This window comes from Typopeltis vanoorti, chromosome 23, assembly GCF_054136105.1.
Source record: "Typopeltis vanoorti isolate ZY-2024b chromosome 23, IOZ_Tvanoo_1.0, whole genome shotgun sequence".
Lineage (NCBI taxonomy): Eukaryota > Metazoa > Arthropoda > Arachnida > Uropygi > Thelyphonidae > Typopeltis > Typopeltis vanoorti.
Window position 1 is genome coordinate 39,729,420 of NC_143571.1, and position 17,104 is coordinate 39,746,523.

Here is a 17,104-nt window from a genome sequence, read left to right on the forward strand (position 1 = left end):
AGTTTCCCCACCAAGTGAATACTTTACGAAGTATACACTTCGTGGGAAAATTTTAAAGGAAGTAGAGGAGATGAGAGATCTAGGAGTGATGGTGGACAAGGACCTGAAATTCATGGGTCAACTTGTGCAATATAACCCATGTATTTCAGGTCCTCTGCATCAGATAATGGCAATGATGCAGAGGACCCTGACATGCAGAAATAGAGGTTATGACATTGTATAAGGCAGTGCTTTCCAAACTTTTCATGTTGGTGACACACTTTTTAGACAAACATAATTTCGCGGCACAGTAATTCAGTCTGATGTGCCTTTCATGGGTCACATGGCCAGATCAGATGAAGTTTAAGTATATGCTTTTACAATATATTTTGTATAACTTTTAGAAGGTTTATCTAAAAATCTCTTCCTGTTCATCCGATACCGGGTTAATAAAAATTCACTATTTATAGTAAGTGATTAATCACTTACTCCTTTTAAAACTGATCCCATCATTACTATAACAAGCAACTCCTTCTGATATTTGATAAGATCAAATATCATACAACTCCTTTAAAGGTTGCGTGATATAGTTAGACTATACTCTTGTCTTGAGGACACGACACAATCTATTAGCAAACCAGAGGTTAAACTTGTTTCACGACACAACCTATCTTATAAAAACCTTTCATTTTTATTAAAAATATATAATACAGTATGAACCGAAATGATTCTCTCTTCTTAATTTTTCAATGTATTTAATATAGGGAAAACAGATTTCATAGCTCGCTTGTTGAGTTTTTTCAATCATACTGTATTTTTATATATAATAAAATATACAAAATAAAAATATATAATATATTTATATTTACTGCCAAGATTAATGTCATTGTTGTAAGAAATAGAAAGAAAAGAAAGAAATATATAATAATAGAATTTTAATGAAATATATGAGCTCCGTGGGATGAACACAACTTTTCAATATTTGGTGGAATAGTAGAAAGACACTCGCATTTCATCATCAAGCATTAAGCTTCCACGTTTCAATGTTTTCAAGTTTGCATTTCGTTGAAAAGGATACCTCACACATGTATGTAGTAGAAAACTGCAAAAGAATTTTTAACGCTTTTTTACCTATGTTTGGATGCATTTTTGAAACACGAATCCAAAAGTTGTCTAAATCACCCTCTTCATACATCATTAACAGACTTTGATCATTTTTTATTTCAGCTAATTCTTCTTCTTCAACAAGTGACAAGTTAATCGTTGCAATTGAAAAAAATGGATTTCTGATCCAATCATAGTCTTGTATTTCAATATTTGGGAAGTAGTGATGAATTTTCTCTCCGAGCATTGTTAAATGGTCAACAATTAGCAAGCTGATATCACATTTTAGTTCACAGTCTGCAGTTTTGGAAAACATTTCAAAATTTCCTTCTTTCACTTTCCTTTTCCAAATTTCTATCTTGTCTCTCATAGCACAAAATTTATCCACTGCTGTTAAGATATTTTCTCCTTTTCCTTGCATACTGGTGTTTATTTTATTCAAATGTTCAAATATGTCAGCAAGATATGCCAATTTTGTGCACCATAATTTGTTTTGAATTAGATTTCAGAATTAATTTTGTTGATTTTCCTCAAAACGTTTAAGCATCATTTCCCTCAATTCATAAACACGACAAAGCATTCGACCTCTTGACAGCCAACGAATTTCTGAGTGTGGTATAAGTTTTTTAAATTTTGCCCTCATATCTCCACAAATTTTAGCAAATAATCTTGATTTAAAGAGATCTACATTTAATGTAATTGATCATTTGAACAACTTTGTCCATAACCTTTTTTAATTCATTACCAGTGGTTTGCGCGACTAGTGCTTCGTGATGTAAAAAGCAATGAGTAATTATAAAGTTTCCAGGGATGAACCAGATATCATCCCTGGAAACTGTATAAAGAGGGTGTGAGTAGGGGAGTGAGGGGTAGGTTTTTTGTTCAGAGTTGTGAATGATTGGAATGCCTTGCTTGAGAGTGTGGTGTCTGCAAGGAGTTTGAGTGTGTTTAAGACATGGTATGATGAGATGTGTGTGTGATAAAAGGTCCTCCCAGATGAGTCTTTGACTCCATGAGGTCTTGGGATGATAATAATAATAATATTTTCATTCTCTTTCTTTGCTAAAGCTGTGAAACCTTTTGTTGAACCAACCACCGAAGGAGCGCCATCTGTACATATTCCTACACAATTTAACCATAGCAAATTATTTTCCTTCATGAAGCAATCTACTGTTTTAAATATATTTTCGTCTCTAGTTTTCATTGAAAGCTCTAGACAACACAAGAATTGCTCAATGATTCTGTTAGTATGAATGAAACATATAAAAACGAGTAATTGCGTTAACCCACTGACATCTCTTGATTCATCTAACTGCAATGTAAAAATCATATTATCGTCTTGAAAAATATCTTTTATTTGCAGCTTAATGTCACCAGATATGTCTTGAATAAGTCTTCCAATCGTGTCATCTGCCAAAGGTATTTTATTAACTTCTATCTCAAATTCGGGCCCAAACACTGTTTGAACAATAGCACAGCAAGATTCCTTTATAGTGGTTTCGGCAATAGCTTGTGGCTCCTTGTTTTTGGCAATTATTTGAGCAACCAAGTAACTTGCCTTTTGAGCTTTTTCTAATGTCTTCATTCTCTTGGTGAACGATGTAGACTGCTTCTTTATAGATTTTGAAATAAAGTATTCTACTGGCTTTTCTGACAAATGACTGTGTTTTGAGGTAAAATGGCACTTTAATTTGTTTGGTACCATACTTTCATTTGCAAGTATCTCACCCCACAAACTAAACACTGGGGACAAGGATGGTTTTCATTACCAGAAAATGTGAACCCAAATTTCATATAATCTTTATTGTATAAATGAGACATGGAAAATTTTCCTTTACACTTCTTCCGTATTAATGCAGACCGTTCAACAGTTGATTCTCGAGTAGTTTCGACTATAGTCAATACATTTTGTTCATCACAAACATCACCTTTGGCTTTTCTTTTATTAATTGGAAACTTATCCATTTTACGGGTAATTCAACACCAATTTGATAAATAAAACTGTGCGAATTGATTGTAAAGCTTTAACAGTAACTAAAATAAAATAAAAGCACCAGCTCTTTGTTTATTCGCGTTGCAGTTAGAATAAACGTCAATAATAACATTTGTATGAATAAGTGGGGTGCTTTATTTTTATTGGTTGAATGATAATAAAACCAAGCGACTAATACGTGATAAAACCACAGGGATGAATTCGGCTGCATTTATTCTCCATTGTTTATCGAAATATATTGATATGAAATATTCTTAAAGGTTAAAAATAATTAAAAGATAGTTTGTGTATATAATTTTGAAAGTGAAATTTAAATTCTAAAACGTAAAACATCTTGCAATTACATTCTTTTTTGGGAATCCTTAGTGTGCAATTTAGCTTCTGTTTACATTTACTGTCACTCATACTTGAATGAACTATAGAAAACCCCAACAAAAACGAAACTGATGGTGATGGTTGCATGCAAGTCGGTATAGACTCAGGGAGAGGGTTTTGAGCGGTTGACCAAATATCTTCTTTAACGGCGCTAACTAAAAGTCGTACCAGTACTTTGCGAAATGGATTCCGCTGTGGAAATTTTCAGTGATTATTCTGTTTAACGCTTTATGTTCATGCGACACACCTTCACACTGCAGCCGACACACTAATATGTCATGACACACAGTTTGGAAAGCTCTGGTATAAGGCCTTGATCAGGCATTATATGGATTATTGTGCACAGATCTGGTCGCCGGGTTTCATGGTGATGAGGATATGTTGGAAAGGGTCCAGAGAAGATTCACAAAGATTGTTAGTGGTCTTTGGAATGTGGAGTACGAGGGCAGATTGAGAGAATGTAAACTGCAAAGCCTCGCAAATAGGAGGAAGGAGGGGAGGATACGATTGAGACATATAAGGTAGTCCGGGGTAAGTTGACATGGAAGAGATTTTTCCTAAAATAAGAGGGGGGGGGGGGGAAACAAGAGTCCATCTCTGGAAACTGTATAAAGTGGGTGTGAACAGAGGAGTGAGGAGAAGGTTCTTTGCTTGGAGAGTGGTTGGTGAGTGGAATGCATTGCCCGAATGTGTTGTGAATGTATACACAGTGAATCAGTTTAAAGCACAGTTGGTTAAGCATTGTGTGCAATAGTGTGTACCTCCCAAGATTAGTCTCCGACTCAATGGAGATCAGATGTTAATAATAATAAATTGGAGAATATGGATTGGATTATAAACTATTGACATGGATAATAGGATGGCTGACTGACAGATATCAAAAAGTCATATATATATATATATATATATAGGGGAGTGTAACCAGCAGTGTACCACAAGAATATTGCAAATATAACTCAAAAGATAATTGCAATGCTGAAACAAACTTTGACATGTAAAGATAAGGATGTCATTTTGCCTTTTTACAAGGTCTTGATAAGACCTTGCTTGGACTAATGTGCATGGGTCTAGTGTCCTGGTTCCCATTATGATTCTGTTTGAGTGGAGAGATTGCAAAGGAGAGTTAAAAATGATATTAGGATTGTAGAATACTATTTATGAAGACAGACTGAGAATTTGCAGACTGCAGACACTAGTAAACAAGAGAAAGAGGGGTGATATGATTAATATTTATAAATTTCTGAAAGGATCATACAATATTTCAGTTGATGGAATTTTTCATTTTATGGAGGGTGTGGAAAGGATGAGATGGCATCCTTGGAAGCTGAGAACGAATGCTACCAAGAAGGGGAGTGAGATTTAGATTTCTCTCATAGAGTGGTGTGTAATCAGAATGGATTGCCATGATGTGTGTCACTAATTTCTCCAAGATCTGAACAACTACTATAGATAAGTATCTATGAATACATACTAGTTTATAGTTTGATATATTCTACTACTACATTTATGCAATGCCACTATCTCACATCCTTCCACTCCTTGGCATTTTCTCCATAGCCAAACTCACTGAAAAGCCAAGTCAATAGAGCTTTCAATTCATTAGCACATTCCCTCAAAACATGTGGTAAAAAATCATACAGTCCCATTGCTTTATCGACACCCAGAATACTCAGTGCTTGAAATAAGTTCCTTCTCCTGCACTTTTAAACCCCTTCTCATCCCACTATAGTATTAAAACCTACTTCTCCAGAGGAAATATCCCATAAGCACCTCCATAACACAATTGAAAGAATGATAGTACATTGCACCCTTTGATTGAAAAAGGTCTTAGTTTGATTCTTGTCATCATGAGAGGAATCTTTATATGGATTTTTTCAATTGAAGGTGAGTTAGCCAATCTCATATGGAGATAGCAGGATTTTTTCATACAGACAAACTGGCCTTGAGAACACATGCAATTTACAGATAAAAAATACTAGTGGTGGTGGTGGGCAGTAGATGGCTTTGGTGTAGGTTATGATGGACATGATGGTTCGGTGTAGTTGGTGGAGATGGAGAGTTGTAGAGTACGTTCCTTCTCTTGGTGAGTCTTTGGACTCCTTGGAGGTGTTAAGTAATAATAATAAAGTGATCATTAAATAACTCCACTATGTCATGTATGTCAGTCACTCTACTCAATCCTTCATTTAATAATGTAATTCTTCCAAAATCATTTCTCCTCCTCCTACTGCCCACATAGCGAACGAATCCTATTGGATTTTTCTTGGATCTCAGAACCAATCTCTTCTCATATTCAAGTTCTGCCTTTCTTACCCTACTATTCACTCTCCTGATTATTATCATTATCTCAAGACCCCCCCCCCCCATGGAGTCAAAGACTCATTATGAGAGGTCCCTCTTTCATACACATAGCTCATCATGACATGCTTTCAATACCTTCGAATTTTCTGCAGGCATTGCACTCTCAGGCAATGCGTGCCAATCATTCATAACTCCATGCAAAAAACCTCCTTCTTACTCCTTTTTCTTATGCCCTCCTTAACATAGTACGAGATGAAGAGAGAACAGGAAGCAAGAGGAAAGAGAAAATGAGGAAAACCTGAATGGGTATGGAAACATGACATAGGAAGAGTGGAAGTTGGAAGAAGTAGTAAATGTATAATAAATTTAGTTTAATCCTTTATCCAAGTGTGAGCAAACAAAGTTTGCACCTGAAAGTATCTTCAGGACTGGAGTAAGGTGGTACAACACCAGGGCACTCCTTGCAAAGGTGGAGCAAGCTACCAACACTCCTATCTCAGTATCTTCCATAATGTAAAACACATCTCCTTGCAGATATCTCTAATGTTATGCATTAAGGCCTGGTGTTGTACCACCTTACCCCAGTCCTGAAGATACTTTCAGGCGCAAACTTTGTTTGCTCACACTTGGATAAAGGATTAAACTAAATTTATTAAGTTTAATCCTTTAAAAAATTATTAGTCTGTCTTAAAAAAATTTAATCCTTCAAACTAAGTTGAAAAATAAACTTTCAACATCTTTCTCTAAATCCAGAGTAATTTATTAAAAAAGGGTGGCACACCATTTGGCAACTCCTATAGGTAGAGATGACCTGCTAATGCTTCTGCCTGGTATCTCAACTTGGGCCTGGCTCCCACTGAAGAGACCTCAATAAAGGTCGAAACTAGTCTGGGTTGTGGCCCTTCCCTTAATGCATAACATTAGACATATCCACAAGGAGATGTGTTTTGCATTATGGAAGATACTGAGATAGGAGTGTTGGTATCTTGCTCCACCTTTGCAAGGAGTGCCCTGGTGTTGTACCACCTTACCCCAGTCCTGAAGATACTTTCAGGTGCAAACTTTGTTTGCTCACACTTGGATAAAGGATTAAACTAAATTTATTATACTCTAACCAAGTGAAAAATAAACTTTCAACAAGTAGTAAATGTATTGGAAGTTTATTTTCCACTTGGTTAGACTATAATGAATTTAGTCTAATCCTTTATCCAAGTGTAAGCAAACAAAGTTTGTGCCTGAAGTATCTTCAGGACTGAGGCAACTCGTAGTAAAGGTGGACCAAGCTCTCATCACTCCTTGTCAGTATCTCCCATAATGCAAAGCACATCTCCTTGCAGACACGTATAATGAACGGTCACTACCCAGACCGGTTTCGACCTTTATTGAGGTCTCGTCAGTGGGAGCCAGACCCAGAAGTGGTGATACTAAGGCAGAAGCAATGGAGAGGTCATATTTACTTATACGAGTTGCCAAAAGGTGTACCACCTTATTATTAAATTATTCTGGATTTAGAGAAAGATGTTGGAAGTTTATTTTCCACTTGGTTAGAATATAATAAATTTAATTTAATCCTTTATCCAAGTGTAAGCAAACAAAGTTTGCACCTGGGCAACTCATAGTAAAGGTGAACCAACTCGTATAAGTAAATATGACCTCTCCATTGCTTCTGCCTTAGTATCACCACTTCTGGGTCTGGATCCCACTGACGAGACCTTAATAAAGGTCGAAACTGGTCTGGGTAGTGGCCCTTCCCTTAATGCATAGCATTATACATGTCCGCAAGGAGATGTGCTTTGCATTATGGGAGATACTGAGACAAGGAGTGATGAGAGCTTGGTCCACCTTTACTACGAGTTGCCTCAGTCCTGAAGATCTTACTTCAGGACAAAGTTTGCTTACACTTTATCCAAGTGTAAGCAAACTTTGTTTGCTTACACTTGGATCAAGGATTAAACTAAATTCAGTAGTGAATGTATGTATGGATATGATAAGCAAAGAAATGAAATAGATCAGAATGTGGGTAGTTGAGACTTAGTGGATATATGTGGTGAGAGGTGATAATGGTGAATGGACAAGGGCAGGTGTGATGACGAAATCACAAACAACATGTAACTTGGGTAGGACTGGTTATAGACCTAAAAGTGAACTGCTGTGTTCATTTACAAATGCCTGGAGTATCAGAATAAGGGGGATGAAAGGATTTTGTTGTTTTTAATTTATTCGTCTCAAAATCATTGGAATAAGTAAAACATGGTTGAATGAAGATGATATCCTAACGGGAATAGAAGTGGAAGTGTACAGTGCGTTTTGTGAGGATAGAAAGGACAAAAAGGGAGTGGGGGAGAATGCTGCTGATGACAGCAGGAAAATTATATCTTATATCCACATAAGGTACACATAAAAGAGGGAAACAGTGGCAATGGTTTAGGCAGTGTCGTGTGAGGAGGTTGATAGGAAGAGAGAGATTTAGTTGGCTGTTGCTACAGACAAGGGAATATGGAGGATAGTGATGAAATAATGTATAAGTAACTTTGGTTAGTGAACAAGGAAAGGGTGATTGTTATGGTTGATTTTAATCATGGCAGTATAGATTGGAATGAACAGATAGCATTTGGGATTAAGGAAAATGAATTTCTCGAGTTCTTGAAAGACAACTGCTTCAGGCTGCTTGTAAAAGAGGGCATGTGAGGAACGAGGGTTTTAGATCTCATCATTGACCTGGGTTGGATCTTTTCCTGGCTTTGGGATAGCAATGACAATCGACTTACACCAAGTGTCTGGAAACTTTTCCTCTGTAAATATTCTTTTGTATAGTAAGAGAGATCCATAGAAGATGATTGGAGGTGTTTTATCATCACATAATGGATGTCATCAGAGCCAACTGCATTAGGGTGAGATAGTAAAAGGGCTCTTGAGTTTCTCTTTACTAAATGGGTGATTGTATGGCTGTATGCACTTGGTACAAAAGCTTAATTGCTGTTTCTCTAGCTGCTCTTTCAGCATTAAAAATTCAGGAGGATATGAGGTTGTTGCTGAGATTTTGGAAAAGTTTGTGCCCAAAGTGTCTGCAATAGCTTTAGGATCAATTGATAAATCAATCTTTAGGATGAATGGGATATAGAACACACCAAGGCAGACAATTAGTGTGTTCTATATCCCATTCATCTTCCAGATTTTATCCCAGACAGTTTTTGCATTAGTTGTTTGATTAATCAATGATGTAAACTGGATCCATGATTGTTTTTGATTCTGACATCTCACATGATGTGCTTCAGCATGAGCATATTTAAATGCTATTAAGTTTCTTGTGGAAGGATGTCTATGAAATATAACCCATGCTCTATCTTGATCTTTTTTTTTTGGCTACATGGAAAGCTTGGTTCCACCAAGGCTTTGGATAGAGTGGAAATCGAGATTATGTTTCTGGAATTGCTGCAGCAATTGCATGCTTTACTGCTTCATTAATGGATGTTTGACTAACAGCTTCGGTATTACATTTCGCAAGATGAGAAAATATATTCCATTTTCCACATGGAAATCCAGGTAGGAGGATGTGGTTCATGTGAAGACATAGTGCTGATAACAGAAAAGGATTGCTTCCATATATGTTTTCATCAACATCCCATGTGAGCAGTTGAAAAATGGCAGGGGAGCATATTGTAAGATCAATTGCTGAATATGAGTAGGTAGGCATGTGGAAGAAGGTAGCTCTATTATTAATAAGGGAGAGGTCATAGTTCTCAAGAATTCACTCAATCACATGAATTCATCTATTCGTGTTGGCACTACCCTACAGAGTGTTATGTCACTAAAGTCACCCATTAGGAGTATGGACTGAGGCAGTTGCATTACAAGATCTGTTTCATTTAGTTTAGAACCTGTAGTAGTAAACATATTGAATATACTGTGATTAGATACCACTTCCACAGCAGTATTAAGCTGAACATAATGGAATGGAGTATGACTGTCCACGAGAATAGCTACTTCGCTATGTGCAGGACCATTTCCAGTTCTCTCCTTGTGTACAAGACTGATATTCCTGATGGTAGTTTCCTCACTGGGTTTTAAATAAGTTTCCTGCAGAGAAAAACAAAAAGATTGGCATTTCGGCAGCAGGTGCTTAATATCATCTATATTCTGGTGAAACTCATGATGACAGTTCCATTGTAAAAATGTTTCTATTGTTTAGATTTTGTAGATTTCTGGTTTCCAGGAGGTTGAGGACTTTCCCTTATTGGATTTACATTTCTCATTAGATTCTGGGAACTATGGGCAACCAGTGTCCATCTCTTCTTCTTCTGGAAAAACATTCAACGTGCTTTCAGTGGATAGTGAGTGAGTGAAGTATCCATTTTTTCTGTGAAAGGGTCTGATGGGTTGTCTTTAAGTAATAACCTTGACAATTTTTTTACAAGTAGCTTCTCATCGAATGGAACGATTTTCAGAGAGGGGGAGCCATACCTCATGCAATTGATGCACTCAACAGAGAAACAATCACGATCATAAAGTTCATTTAAGGAGAAATTATAAAATGGTTGAATAGACATGCAAGTGTGAGTTGCTGTTGACATTTTTCTTTACTGTTATCTTTTCAGTATAAGAGGATCTCAGAGTAGGTGTGGTGGAGGCTAACATTCTTCTGGCATCCTGATATGATATCTTCTCTTTTTATTTTTTTTGGATTTCTTTCTCATCTTTCCACTTCTGACATGCATAGGAGTAAGCTGGGTGATCTCCTTGACAGTTTAACTTTCTTAGTAGAACAAGATTGATTATCATACTCTTTACTACCACATCAAGCACAGGTGGCAGAGCCATGACAGGCAGTTTGGGAATGTCCATATTTCTGGCATGTGAAGCATCTTAATGGATTAAAGATATACAGTCAAACAGGACAACTGGGATACCCTGCATTAACAGATGTTGGAGATTTAAGAGTATCAAATGTGAGGATGATATTTCTGGTTGGAACCAGGTAACCATCCCTATGGGTCATGATGCACCTCATACCTGTCACCTTTGATCTTTCAACTAAGAATATATCTTTTCATCAGGGATATCTAGGAGATCCCACTCTGAGATCACTCCTCTACAGGAATTGAGTGTTTTATGGAGTAAAACTGTTATATATATTCCACCCCTTGATGTTGCTCTGAGCAGTTTTTCTAAATGTTGCTGACATGATGTCTCTACAAGGACATCATCAGAATGAAGTTTCTTTACTGTTTTAGGAGAACCTGCTCACCCTTCTATACCATTCTGAATGAAGAAGGACGACATTTTCCCCATTGATTTTTCACCTATAGCATGGATGATTAGAAAAACTGGTGCATTCATACTGGTATCATGTCTTTTGTTTCTTGTTTCTGTTGTCGAAAGGTGTATCAATGGTAGAAATACTTGGTTTGGAGCTTTGTTAGAGCCACTGAAATGATTAAGGATGAAGGATTCATGCTTCAATGGTTTTTGGGGTTCGGCATCAGAACTTGCCATCTAATACAGAGTCACATAGATGCCCACTCTCCAGTAAGCAATGACTGAGCTCGGTGGAGAGACATTTCGGTATGGAATATGTCTCCCCACTCTGAACTGCAATGCAGCTCTCATAATGCCATGCTTAGTACCAAGTGATTCAGGAGGTCAGGTCTTGAGGCAAACTGACCAACTCCTCCTTCAGAGAAAGGAACGGCCCTTGTTTGTTTTTTGGAAGGGAATTTTGAGCAACAGCAATGCATCTCCCTATTGCATTCCAAACATGTTCTATGGAATTGAGATCTGCAGAGTGTGCTGGCCACTTGAATCGATTAATATCCTCGGTCTCCAAAAGTATCTTCACTTCTCATACACAATGTGATATGACACTGTCATCCATAAAAATGAATTCTTCAGTTACAGCACCACAGAACAACCAAACAAAATGCTGATTGCAATATCGTTCACCAGTTGTAGTGTCTTTTTCCAGCACTTGTAGCTTGGTGCATCCATGAAGTACAATGCCTCCCCACACCATGGCCCCAGCACCACTATATATATTCCTTTCAAGACCATTCTTCTGATGGTAAGCAGTACCATTTTCATACCAGATCAAGTGTTATCTAGAACTGGAGGAAAGACTAAAATGACTCTCATATGTAAAGAATACATTAGTCCTTTGGTGTCTTGTTCAATTTTTAATGGATACAACAACACTGAAAACTTGCTCTATGAAGAGCTATGAATAAAGGGATACAGACTACAGGCCTTCAGGTGTATAGGCTTAATTGTTGCATATGTCTTGCCACAGTTTCTCGAGATATCCACATAACTGTGCTTGAATGGAACTGACCTAAAAGCTGACCTCCCGTGGTGCGTCAATTATGTTTTGCTGTTATAACCAAAAATATGTCTTAGTCCTCCATGATAGAATGAGGATGACCTCTTTGCAAACATCTGGAACACATTCCATTGGTTTGAAACACTGCGCAGAGCCCGGATACAACACTATGTGAGATTCCATACTCTCTGGCAATATCAGTAACTCTGCAGCCTTCTTCAAGCTTTCCAATAATTCTCTGCCACATGAAATCATCTAGATGATGTCTTTGAGAGATTACATGACATCCAAGTTTGCAACTTTATTCCTTCATGAAAAGAGCTTCCTTCAAAAACAATTTGCTTAGTGCAGCCTTTTGCCTTTTATCCTGTTGAGTGCTACCACGTGACCTCTTTGCATGCAATTCAAAAATATGAATGTGTGCCAGCATTCTACTCAAAATTGTCAGTTATACAAATTGCCAAAAACAGATTCGTCTCAATTTGCAGAAGTAATCTTCAGAAATGATGTTCGTCCTTAGGTTTTGGACACCAGTGTAGCACCATACACTATCTACCAATAATAGTCCGAACACTTTAGAAATTTACAATTTCTGATATCAGCAGGTGAACCCTAATATCTGGTATGTCCACCTTTGGCTTTAATCACCTCATGCACCCTTTGAGGGAGGCTTTCCACCAATGTGCGGCAGCCATCAGGTGGAATTTGTCTCCATTCCTCGATCAAAGCAGCATTGAGTTCAGTGACAGATCGAGGAAGTGCTGCTCTGGACCTCAATTGCTGCTCCAATTCGTCCCACAGATGTTTGATGGGGTTGAGGTCAGGACTCTGTATAACACCCATCTCTTCATACCATTCCATAACAGTTGCAGCATTGTCATCTTGATAGTAACATGGGTCTGTTCAATAAAACCTCCACAGTGTGGGTGGCATGTTATTATCCAGAATATCAAGGTACTGAGCTGCCTTCATGGAACCATGGACAATGACCAGTATCCCACTCCAAACCAGCTGAATGTACCCCACAGCATTACTCCTCCACCACCATCAAACTTCACTGTGAGTACAACATACTGTGGTAACAAATGTTCACCAGGCTGCTTCCACACCCTGCCATCAGACTGGAAACAGGTGAACCTTGATTCATTGCTCCAGAGTACCATTTTCTGCTGGACAATTGTCCAGTTCAGACAAGCCTTGTTCATTGCTGTGATGTTCGGCTTGTTTGTGCTGCTCTTCCGTGGAAACTCAGTAAATGGAGTTCTTTTCGTACAGTATTAGTGCTCAACATGGTGTTACTGATGTTCTGGAACTCATCACATCTGTGCAGATTGTAGCTGTGTTTTGCCTGCCACTCGTTTTAACATCTTCCCGTCCCCTATCAGTCATTTTCAGCAGTCACAATGACCAGTATGCTGGGTGTTTTTCCACACTAGTGATGCCAGAAGGTACCCATTTGTTGATCACATCACCAGCTGTTGATTTTGGATGCTCCAGTTGAGCGGTAATGACACATATAGACATGCCACCAATGTGACAGCCCACGATGACATCTCTCTCGAAGTCACCGTGTTGCCAGTAACCTCTATTCAACTGCTATGATGAAATACTGCTTCCTACTATTTGTACACTGGATTTTATGTTATTAATAAACCTGGAATGTTCCATAACTTCAAATATCAGGGATGTCTACACAATTATTGGTAGATAGTCTATATACCGTTGAAAGTTTATTTTTCACTTGGTTAGAGTATAATAAATTTAGTTTAATCCTTTATCCAAGTGTGAGCAAACAAAGTTTGCGCCTGAAAGTATCTTCAGGACTGGGGTAGGGTGGTACCTTTGCAAGGAGTGTCCTAGTGTTGTACCACCTTACCGCAGTCCTGAAGATACTTTCAGGCGCAAACTTTGTTTGCTCACACTTGGATAAAGGATTAAACTAAATTTATTATTTATACTCTAACTAAGTGAAAAATAAATTTTCAACATCTTTCTCTAAATCCAGAGTAATTTATTAAAAAAGGGTGGCACACCATTTGGCAACTCCTATAGATAGAGATGACCTGCTAATGCTTCTGCCTGGTATCTCCACTTGGGCCTGGCTTCCACTGAAGAGACCTCAATAAAGGTCGAAACTAGTCTGGGTTGTGGCCCTTCCCTTAATGCATAACATTAGACATATCCGCAAGGAGATGTGTTTTGCAATATGGGAGATACTGAGATAGGAGTGTTGGTAGCTTGCTCCACCTTTGCAAGGAGTGTTCTGGTGTTGTATCACCTTACCCCAGTCCTGAAGATACTTTCAGGTGCAAACTTTGTTTGCTCACACTTGGATAAAGGATTAAACTAAATTTATTATAGTCTATATACCACAGAGACACTGTCTATCAATAATTGTCTAGACACTCAGCTAATATAATGATAATAACAACAACAATAATAATACTAAAAATATGTATTTCACTTACCAGCTCTGAACCAATGCTACAGAAGGCATGTATAATAAACTTTCGGGCAATAATTGAATTTCCTGCATAATATTTGCCAATCTTACAGGAAGTTCTTTTCGAAGAAATAAGAAAGATGTTCTTTCACATGCATTTTTACCTACAATAAATTTTGAGAAATATTCAATTTCACTCAATAATTAATATTCATATTAAATTCCAAAACTATAATCATTTATATCAATTTAATGTTATGAAATATCCCAGGTAAGAAATATACCTCAGGTAAATCCAGAGGTCGCAACGTCTGGATTTACTTAGGGTGCCTTGCAGTTATAACTACTCATACCATGGCCAGACAGGCAGGACAGCCAACATTTAAACATGAATTAAAATTAATTAAATTTATAATTAACATATAATATATCTACCCTATATATAAAATGATAAGCCTTTTTATGTCACATTTTGAAACTCAGGGGATACCCCGAGTTGAGTCTTCAAAATTCGAGTTCATCAGAATTCAAGGAGAACCGGCCTACCAGTCCGGAACTCGGGGGGGGGGGGGGGGGGGGGGGGGGCACCGTAGGTACCAGGAGGGGCATAGCCCCCCCAGTATATAAATAAAATTTAACTAAAATGAAACACAGAAACTAAAACTTACGTGAATAAATTTATTAGATGTAAAGTTTTTGCCTTTGTATTATAGGCAAGTTCAGTATATTGAAAATGGAACACAATATAAAAGTATAAAACACCCTCCTGGCACCGTAGGTACCAGGAGGGGCATAGCCCCCCCAGTATATAAATAAAATTTAACTAAAATGAAACACAGAAACTAAAACTTACGTGAATAAATTTATTAGATGTAAAGTTTTTGCCTTTGTATTATAGGCAAGTTCAGTATATTGAAAATGGAACACAATATAAAAGTACAATTAAAGAATTATTTTCAAAAAGTGCCACTATAAAATTAATAGGATAACAGTCAGCAAAATTCCCAATTATAACAAAAAATAGTAATAATAATAATAATAATATCAATAAATTTCAATAATATAATAATCAGAAATCTGTATAAAAATGATGTAATAATATTTCCATAAAGAGGATAACCAAAAGTCATCAGATAAATATAAATATTTATATGTTTATATTTATATTTCAAAAATAAATATGATTCATCTGAGAATTAAGCTTACTTTAGAAGAAAAAGTAAGCTTAATAAAGTAAGCTCATATTGGGTTCCCCCCTTTCCCCCCATCCCTTAGGACATGTTGAGCCCTCCTAATGAGGGATTAAGTATGTATTTTATGACTGTAGATTCGTGTGTGTGTGTGTGTTCATGGGGTTAGCTTGCCTGTTCTGAGGGAGGAAACACCCGAGTTTGCAGGTGAAAAAACCCTCTACCTCTATACGAGACTGGCTAAACTCACCTTTAGTCAAAAGAGACCAGATAAAGGTTCCTCATGTCACAAAACGGTCATAAAATACATAAAGTATGTATTTTATGACTGTAGATTCGTGTGTGTGTGTGTGTGTGTTCATGGGGTTAGCTTGCCTGTTCTGAGGGAGGAAACACCCAAGTTTGCAGGTGAAAAAACCCTCTACCTCTATACGAGACTGGCTAAACTCACCTTTAGTCAAAAGAGACCAGATAAAGGTTCCTCATGTCACGGACGGGAATCGAATCCAGGTCTTTCCAACTAAAGGGCTTCATCTATACTGACAGAACTACGAAGCCTCTTACTAATTCTCATAATCATCCTAGTCAAAAGTTGGAACTATTAAAAACCTGTTACATCGTGCCTATAATATTTGTTCAACTAAAGACCTTTTACAGCAAGAATTGAATTATATTATTATTATTACTCAGGCTTCCATGGAGTCAAAAGATTCATCATGAGAGGTCCTTCCTAGGAAACAAAGCCTATCATACCACTCCTTGAACTCATTGACCGTTCTTGCTCTCACCACTCTATCACGTAATGCATTCCACAGTTCAACCACTTTCCATGCAAAGAAACCACACCTCACCCTCTAGCTCACAGCTTCCTTTCATAACTACCTCTCAACAGTTTAAAAGTCTCAATCATATCACCTCTCCTTCTTCTGCCTCTGTATCCTTTCCACAGTTAATTTATCCCCTTCAAATCCTGGGGACCAAATTTCAGAACAATAGTCTAAGTGTGGTCTGATCATTGTCTTATACAATGCAACGATAACTCTTTTATCTCTGCAGGTCAGCATCCTTCTCAATATTGCAGCAATCCTCTGGGTTACCTTCATCACCTTTGCAATATGTTCCCTGAATTTCAGTTTTCTATCAGTCATCAACCCTAGATCTCTTGTCTCCTCTACTTCCTCCAGTACAGCTCCAGCTTTTCCTATATCAAATCTGATTTTATGAAAAATGGCTTTAATGAATCTTTTATTAAGAAAGCCTTTAACAGCTTTAGATAACCAGTCTCTAGACCTCCTAGTTGTATGTTCTAGACCTCTAGAACATATAGCTAAAGTTCTAAAACCTCTTAATATTGTAGCATCCTTTTGTCCTCTCAAGAAGATTTCTACCTTCCTTTCTTCGCCTAA

General features: G+C 37.4%; 1 protein-coding gene across 5 annotated transcripts in view; it reads right to left on the minus strand.

Moving 5' to 3' along the window:
• Window positions 1-17,104, minus strand: part of LOC150093791 (pyruvate dehydrogenase (acetyl-transferring) kinase, mitochondrial-like) — a 280,509-nt gene that overhangs the window by 238,130 nt on the left and 25,275 nt on the right. For all 5 annotated transcript variants that reach the window (XM_090413176.1, XM_090413173.1, XM_090413178.1 and 2 more), the window contains exon 2: window positions 14,534-14,672. In XM_090413176.1, the coding sequence (XP_090269302.1) occupies window positions 14,534-14,672 (139 nt within the window). The remainder of the gene's footprint in view (window positions 1-14,533; window positions 14,673-17,104) is intronic.